The sequence below is a fragment of the Nicotiana tomentosiformis genome, chromosome 3 (assembly GCF_000390325.3).
Source record: "Nicotiana tomentosiformis chromosome 3, ASM39032v3, whole genome shotgun sequence".
Classification (NCBI taxonomy): Eukaryota; Viridiplantae; Streptophyta; class Magnoliopsida; order Solanales; family Solanaceae; genus Nicotiana; species Nicotiana tomentosiformis.
This window is the reverse complement of record NC_090814.1, coordinates 14733021-14741366: the sequence shown is the minus strand read 5'-3', so window position 1 is coordinate 14741366 and position 8346 is coordinate 14733021. Positions and strand designations below refer to the sequence as shown.

At 36.0% G+C, this 8346-nt stretch overlaps 1 protein-coding gene across 2 annotated transcripts; it reads left to right on the top strand.

Annotated features, from left to right (window-relative positions):
* The first annotated feature begins 370 nt into the window (after window positions 1–370).
* On the top strand, window positions 371–6836 carry LOC104086473 (serine/threonine-protein kinase Nek6-like). Of its 2 annotated transcripts, XM_033653468.2 has the most exons (14): window positions 400–536; window positions 620–736; window positions 1738–1804; window positions 3465–3530; window positions 3648–3694; window positions 3928–3973; window positions 4064–4144; window positions 4219–4261; window positions 4345–4394; window positions 4709–4790; window positions 4871–4920; window positions 5011–5084; window positions 5210–5261; window positions 5348–6836. In XM_033653468.2, exons 2-14 carry the CDS (start codon window positions 621–623, stop codon window positions 6521–6523), a joined length of 1950 nt encoding a protein of 649 aa, XP_033509359.1. In that variant the 5' UTR covers window positions 400–536; window position 620; the 3' UTR covers window positions 6524–6836. The 2 variants fall into 2 exon arrangements, with proteins under 2 accessions (XP_009589024.1, XP_033509359.1); XM_009590729.4 differs by having other exon boundaries at window positions 371–736.
* Window positions 6837–8346: the final 1510 nt, after the last annotated feature.

Sequence of the window (8346 nt, the reverse complement as noted above, 5' to 3'; positions counted from 1 at the left end):
TTTAAATTATCTAAAGTTCTAAAATTATTTAAATAAATTGTTGTTAAATATTTTGAGATATTGAGAAAAAGAAAAGAGTCTAGTGTAAAATGGGAAGGAGGAGGTATTTTGATTTTAAAAAAATAAAGAAGAAGTGGTAAACCAATAGTAGTAATATGTTCATTGACTTTTCCTCCAAAATTGTGAATCCATTGTTACACTAGTTGAAATTTGTTGTCTTCCTAAAATCTTAAGGCCCAACCAACCCTCCTTCCTCTTTCTGCTCCGTGGGCCCTCTTTCTTGTCTTTCTCTCTCACACACACACGTACACATAGTTGTTGCAGCTTGACATCATTATAGCCTTGTGTAGCTTTTATGCAAATTCCATTCCTAAACAGCCTTTCATTATTTCAAAGAACCCAACTTTGAATGTCATCTTTTCCTTAATTTCTGCTTAAGGGTGCAAGACCAAAGATTTGCCTTTTGCTTTTACTTGCATCTCTGAAAGGAATTTCTAGTGTTGACCCTGAAATATTTTGTCTCAGGTTTGAGTTGGGTGAGTTCAAGAACCAGTTCAATTAGCAAAAAAGCTTGAATCTTTGTTTGTATTTTCGTTGACCCTTTTGAGTTTGAGGGTAGAATGGAGACACAAAATGGTAGCAAGTCAAAGATAGATGATTATGAAGTGATAGAGCAAATTGGAAGAGGAGCTTTTGGTGCAGCATTTCTTGTTCTTCATATAACTGAGCAGAAGAAGTAAGCAAATTTAATTTTTCCTATGTTTCTGGTTTATTGGAAGTAATGCTTCCTGGTTAGCCAACCTTTTCTTGTCTTTTCAATTTTGGGGTAAGGGAGATATGTGGTTTTAGATTTCATAGATTTTTGCTTCTTTAGGCGTTTTGAAAAAAAGCATTTCTCAGAATTTATATACTTAGTTACTACTACTATTTTTTTGAGGGATACTGCTTTGTGTTGGTATTTGCAAAACTTGTTTATGGTAATAATGCATTTGCTGGGATTCCGAGGAGCAAACTTCTAATATGTAGCTTGTTTGAGATGGATACTCACTTTTTATCAATTTCAAGAACTAATTGTATTATGCTTCTTTCTTAATAAAAAAATGTCTTGATGGAGTGGCCCCGGGGGCTTAATTCAAGTGGCAAAGGTTCGAGCCCTGTGGCATGCGAACTAATCCTGGTGTTTAATAGTAGTAAAAATGTTGAGGCGTGGGCCCATTATCTCCGAGTTTCGAAGGCTGTGTTTCGTCCTTAGGTCCTTAGGGTTGGACCTAGACGGATTTCTCGGTCATCAAGAATACAAAAAATAATTGTCTTGATGGAGTGTTTCTATCTACTTAAAGCATGTAAAGGAAACTTGTTATGTGCTGTTGTAGATCTTATCTTCTTTTAATATTCTAGTCTTTCAGTGTTCATAATGTAACAGAAAACAAAGAAATTCAAGATGAAGTGATTTATACTGGCAACAAGGTACTCATAGACAGAAACCAATAATTAATATTTAGCTGCATTTGCAGTTTTAAAGTGAGAATTTATGTTGGCTTTTATGGACTGTGTAGTTGGCTTTAATTATGAAAACATAATGATACAACTGTAAATTACCCGTATTCTGATTGAGCTACATGTTCTATGTAGTACTGAACCCCTTGTGTAGAATATTCAAATTATTGAGACTGGTAATAATTGTTGAAGACTGTTTTGAATGGACTATTGATATCACTATCATTATTTTCCTTTTAGATATGTTCTGAAGAAGATACCTTTAGCAAAGCAGTCAGAGAAGTTCAAGCGTACTGCACATCAAGAGGTCATTTTAAATGCTTCTTTATATTGTTTTCTTTTGTATGGCTTTTACAATCAAACGGTAGTCAATCTTTTCTTCATTCTGAGGCTAGATTGCCTAATTTTGAGGTTGGTTGATCAGAAGCCTTCAGCTCACTATTGAATGCATAAGTACATGATTCAATGCTTAAATTGAGCAACTTAATGTTAGGTTGCCTGTTTTAATGATCCTTTTAGATTTGATATTGGAAAGCTATACTATACAAAAGTACAACAACAACAACAGTAACAACAACAATAACAACAACAAACCCAGTGAAATCCAACTAGTGGGGTCTCAGGAGGGTAAAGTGTACGTAGCCCTTACCCCTACCTCGAAAGACCCTCGGCTCAAGAACCTATACTATACAAAAGTGTTCCATCATAAAGACTCAAAAGTGGTATCTATCATCGATAGTTTGTGTTTCGTTTCCAATATCTTGAGGGTCTAATTGACGCCAATAAATCAGTTGTCTTAGATTCTTGTGCACGTCTTTCCTTGTCAGCCGTCAATGTCCTTGCCTTACAGTCCTCAAACCTAATTTTTTTCCAAATGCTGCATTTGCTTTCTACTATGAGATAGATATTCCAAATATTTAAGCTAAGCATTTCCTTAATCATCCATTTTGAATTGGTCTTTGGTCATGGATGTCACTAAGACAAGTTCGGTTCATAATAAAAGGCAAAATTTTCTTCAACAGTAGAACTTTGTTAATTTGGGCGTACAAAAATAAGAGCACATATTCTATAGCTTAACCAAGAAGTAATTACGGAATTTTGAACAAATACTATGGCATTGGTCATCATTCTCATACCACAGATGTGTCATTTCACTATTTTACTCTTGTACATTTGAAGGGGCAGTCTTACTCTTCAAACCCCTTTCTTATTTGAGCAGTCTTCCTTAGTAATTGAATCATGATTAGTTAGACCATATGGTTAAGCAGATTGGAGAAGATCTTCAGCGATATTAGAAGCAGATATTTTCCATAATTTTTGGTAGAGAAGAAAAGTAGAAAACTATTGTGAGTGTGACCATCCAAACCAAAATCTCATAGCAAAGGTTAGCAATTTCAGACCTTAGTTGAAGGAAATTCTTAGGTTGGAAAATTATATGTAAATTTTGCTACTTCTGGATATTAGTAAATGCTACAATCGCTTTCTTTTAGGACGTGGAGCACATTTTCATACTTATAAAATTTGGTGCCTACTCCTAAAATGTTCTTGTGAAGAACTTTATAAGCCAGAAGGTCTCGCAAAAAAATATTCCCTTTGCTCTAATTATGTGGCCATTATCCTGTCAAAGTTGGGTTGACCTATATAAGCAAGCCTTCTGTTGCAGCCTTTGATACTATTGAGTTTATGGTAACGAATAGATAGTGTACCGACGATGCCTTTTTACTTTTAGAAGAAAAATAGTCATTGTAGTCAAGAAAAGTTAAGTAATTGAAGAGTTAAACTTTTTTCTTACCTTTACCGATAAAAAAAAATCTTACCTTTGAACCTGCACACATTCAACTTATCTTATTAATGTAGTATTCTCGTCAAATTAGGCCACTTAAAATGGGACGATTTTAACAACGTTGAGATGTTTGTATAATATTATGTTATCTGATTATATGCTTGTATGTTTCGTTCTATGGCAGATGAATCTGATAGCTAAGCTAAGCCATCCATATATTGTGGAGTACAAGGATGCTTGGGTCGACAAGGTATATTATGTTATTCAGTTCTAGCAGAGGATTTGAAACTGCAATAACTATCCTTCATTTGAAAAAATTTCCACATCGAGTTGGCTCAGAAAAGGCTTGACTTTGTTTTTCTTTCAGGGGAACTCTATATGCATCGTTACCAACTATTGTGAAGGTGGAGATATGTGAGTGGTTATCCTAACCTGCTAGCATTTTTAGACGATTTCCTTATTTGCACTTATACGTTTCTTTCAAAAGATGGTTGAAACATATTTATAGAGGTGAACTAGCCTTTGATGCAAGTATATGAAGAATCTTTAGACACCTCTTCCTAAATAAAAAGAGCGAAAGCAATAAGATGATCATAGGAATGTTTTATCGTCTGATACGAGCACTCTGACTTTTTTTGGGTGATCAGGGCAAAGATCATAAGGAAGTCAAGAGGAGCTCTCTTCCCAGAAGAGGTAGTTTAGATACAACTTCCATCATAATGGGTTCTCTGTACTAGCATGTTTCACTTAAAGTTATGTGCTCACAATCTTTTTCCTCCGCAGAAACTCTGCAAATGGCTGACTCAGCTATTACTGGCGGTGGATTATCTGCATTCCAACCGTGTTCTACACAGAGACGTGAAGGTATAAACAGGACCTGATCTGTTTATGAGCTTTCCTAGTATGACATGTTTTAACATGAACTACTTCGATTTCAGTTATCTAACATTTTTATCACAAAGGACAATGACATCCGGCTAGGTAAGAATGACAGCCAAGTGTTTCATTACCTCCTTGCTTCTCTGTTATGTGTGATCAAATTTGTTTTCACTTTATTTATGCAGGTGATTTTGGATTAGCAAAACTTCTAGATGGAGAAGGCCTTGCTTCCTCAGTATGATTTCTCTTTATATTCATACAACTGTAGTGGAAAAATCAGCTCCTGCTTATTAGCAACGAACTATGATCACCTACACAAATGATTCAATATGTTTAAGTAGTTACTAGATAGAGGGTACCCCATCCCCCTCCAAGGTTGGGAAAACCAGGTGTTCTTTTTAGTTATAATATAGTATGCCATCTTGTAGTGAATTTTATATTACGGCAGTTGTCAATTACAAACAACCCCGTCTTCATTTGTTTGAGGAACATGCTATGACTTCTTACTCTGCCAACAAGCTCTATTAGTGACTTGTTCCATCCAAACAGGTTGTTGGTACTCCAAACTATATGTGCCCTGAGCTCCTTGCTGATATACCATATGGCTACAAATCCGACATATGGTCTCTTGGTAAGAGAATTGGGGGAAGCAATGTATTTCCTTTTGTATTATTTCCTTAATATTGGAATAAAAGTTTGATGTGATTGTAGGATGCTGCATGTTTGAGATTGCCGCACACCAAGCACCATTTAGAGCTCCAGTAAGTTGACCTTAGCTACCTGTGGACGTCATAATACATTCATTACCTTAATATATTTGTGCGGTATATTGAATTTTTTTTATTCTGCAGGACATGACTGGACTTATCAATAAAATAAACAGGGGTACTTTATCGCCACTTCCAATTATATACTCCTCCAACTTGTAAGTAGCTTCCAACCATTGTTAAGAAGTGGTTCCTATTTCCTACTACTAGCACTTGTGATTGTTATTCTAACCACAAAAATACAGCTAATCATCAAACTGACAAAATGGATTAATCCTTACAGGAAACAGATTATTAAAAGCATGCTAAGGAAAAGCCCTGAACACAGACCAACAGTGAGTGCTAGCTGCATATATTCAATGCAATTCAATCTGAAATCATCATTCTTTCTGATTTTTTTTTTTTTTATGTTCACTTTTAGACTGCGGAGTTGTTAAGGCATCAACATTTGCAACCATACCTCCTTCGCTGCCGCAACCCTTCATCTGCTTTTCTTCCAGTGAAGTCCCCAAACAGCCCAAAGGAAAAAACAAAGCAATCACCTGGAAAATCTGGCAGTCCTAGATTCATAAAAGACAGACCTCTAAGGCTAAAAGAGAAGGTTCCTGTTTTTAACTTTGATGAAAGTGACAAACCTCTAAGGCTAAAAGAGAAGGTCCCCGTTATTTACTTTGATGAAAGTGACAACATTCGGCCACGAAATTTATCAGACAACTATGACACTTTTAAAGCCAAACTCGAGACTAAGAGAGTTGATCCCACTAGCTACTCAACAAAGATCTTTGTAAATGGTGCGGATTCTAAATGTTGGGACACTAGTGAGGAAGCTATTTGCAACGGAGACGGTCTATCCGACTCTCTATTGCAAGAAGGAAGTACAAATACGCCAGAATCTTCAAGATTCATGGCAAACACTGAGCAAGTTTCTGTTGAGCATTTTCAACAATTTGAAGAAGGTGACAGGGAGAGTGACAAAACAAAAGACCTTGAGGTGTTGAGCACTCCAAGTGGCAGTGGAGAAGCAGACCTGAATGAACTAGATTGCATCTCCGAAAAGCCGAGCAGAGTGATTTCGTCTAGTGGAAGCTCCACTGAGAAAACACGGTCCTTTGACGAAGAGAGCACTTCATCGACTACGCAACCTGCAAAATCTGATACTGATGCTGAACTAAGGTGTCATGCATCTGAAACTGAAAACGTTGGCGAGTTCAAAGAAGTTGATGATGACTGCAATGCTTCTGAAAGAAATGGTTCAACCCCACTTAAAGATGACATAGAAAAGAAAGGAAATATGGTTGAAGATGCTAAACAGACCGATAAAGATGCTCTTCAAGCACTAGATGATAGGGTTTCACTGCTTAAGGCGCTAGCTGCATTAGCTGAGCACAAAAATGACTGGGAAAATCCCACTCAACAAAGAGCTGAAGCTCTGGAATCCCTTTTAGAGGTTTGTGCACGACTACTTAAGCAGGAAAAAATTGATGAGCTTGCTGGTGTGCTAAAACCATTTGGCGATGATGTAATTTCATCTAGAGAGACGGCAATATGGTTGACTAAAAGCCTCATGAGTGCACAAAAATTGGCCAAGGGATCGTGATTTTGTGATAGCAAGCTTTCCCTTTACTGGAATATTACTGTACAAATCGATTTGTTTGCTTTCTGTGGGTTGACATAGATGTTTAGCTTGACTGTTGTTTGATTTCCTTCTAAATGATTTGATTTATGAGAAAGCTCACTGTGATTGTATTTTTCATCACAGGAGCTTCTCTGGTGTGTAACATGAGCAACCAAAGTGAGAACTAAGTTATTTTAGGCTTGATGGATTGAGGTTTCCTTAGTTTGAGTGTATAATTGTAGGACATCTGATGGAATTGTGAAGATCTTAAACTACTCTTGGCTTGGTTTGTTAATGTTTGCTGTTGTGGTTTTTGCACTATATTATTAATAAAAGTGGACTTGTGCACGGTGTGATCGTGGGATGCATTGTGCACTAGGCTGCCCTTTTTATTTTATTTTCTATTATCTATTATATAGAAGGGGCAAGTGTGGTCGACCAAGGGTAAAATTATCTTTATACTTTCAGTCTAGAATTGTCTTTTCGATTTCCCAACCAAGCCCAGGAGTAAATATAACTGAGATTTTCGTGTCTTTCTCTTAGCTCTTTCTCTCTTTTTCAATATCATTTCCTAAGTTTCAAGACCATACTGATGGAATTTGGGTTTACTTCTAAATTTGATCCTAATTAATTAGTTCCCTTTTGAATATATGTGCATTCCACTTTCACATCCCAAATTTGCATTCTGTATACTCTGATTCTTTTGTTACACTTTCTAGCCTTATTTTTTGAGTTTCCTTTCAAATTTCTCCAATTTTTGTTTCTTTTGTTACACTTTCTAGCCTTATTTTTTGAGTTTCCTTTAAAATTTCTCCAATTTTTTACAGTGTGTGCTATATTTCGTTCGAAGTTTTGCTGAATTTTTCTCCACTCTTTCTTTGTTAGTTGCACCCATGTGTTGGTAATGGGTATTTGGCGGGTATCTCTTATTCACTACTCTCTCTGGTGATTTCTTCCATTGTGTACGTCTAATTTGCACATATTTGTTGGAAAATTTTCTGCAGAGGCTTAAACACGATTTGGGCATAATGAATTTTCATATTAGGACAAAAATGGTGAAGAAACAAACAAGATCTCTCATGCAACCAAGGTGTTTGATAATATGTCTTAAATAGAAGAACTGTGTTGTTTACTTGAGAGTTGAATTCGACATTTTTGGTATGTATTTTTACTGGATGCTTGTTTTTTGGGTTTCTTTAAAAAGACTATTCTTTGACTTTTCTGTAGGTTATGGAAATATGTTCCCTTTAATCACATAGCATTAACAAGATCTTCTACTCTTTCTTGACATACGATGATATACGTATATTATTTACTCTTTGATTTTTGCATTTGAAAGATTTAACTTGAGAAACTGCACATGAAAGATCAACAAGAAAAAATCTCAGTGAGGAACTTTACCATAAGGTGTTAAATTTGAAAATGTCGTAGGCAATATGGCATTAAAGGCTAAAAGTTTGTAATGGAGGTTTCAATAATTGTGGTGGAGATTTTGTTAACTAATGGTTCTAATGCTAATTGGCGCTTTTCTTGATGTTTATACGGCCAATTAGTATCCCTCAAATTATTATTTGTTTTCTTTAGACTATGTAATTTTGGATGCACGACCCCGAACTAATAAATGTATCGGTACATAGCAGAAAAGGAGAAGCTCTCATACTGGAGCTTTCCTTCTGGAAGATGGACAAGGCTGATCTTAATATTGGGTCTGCTCAGGTAAAGAAAAGACCTTTACGAGTTCAAAAGAAAAGATTTGTTCAACAGTATTCACGAAATTGTGCGTATTTACTACTGCTATGTAACTC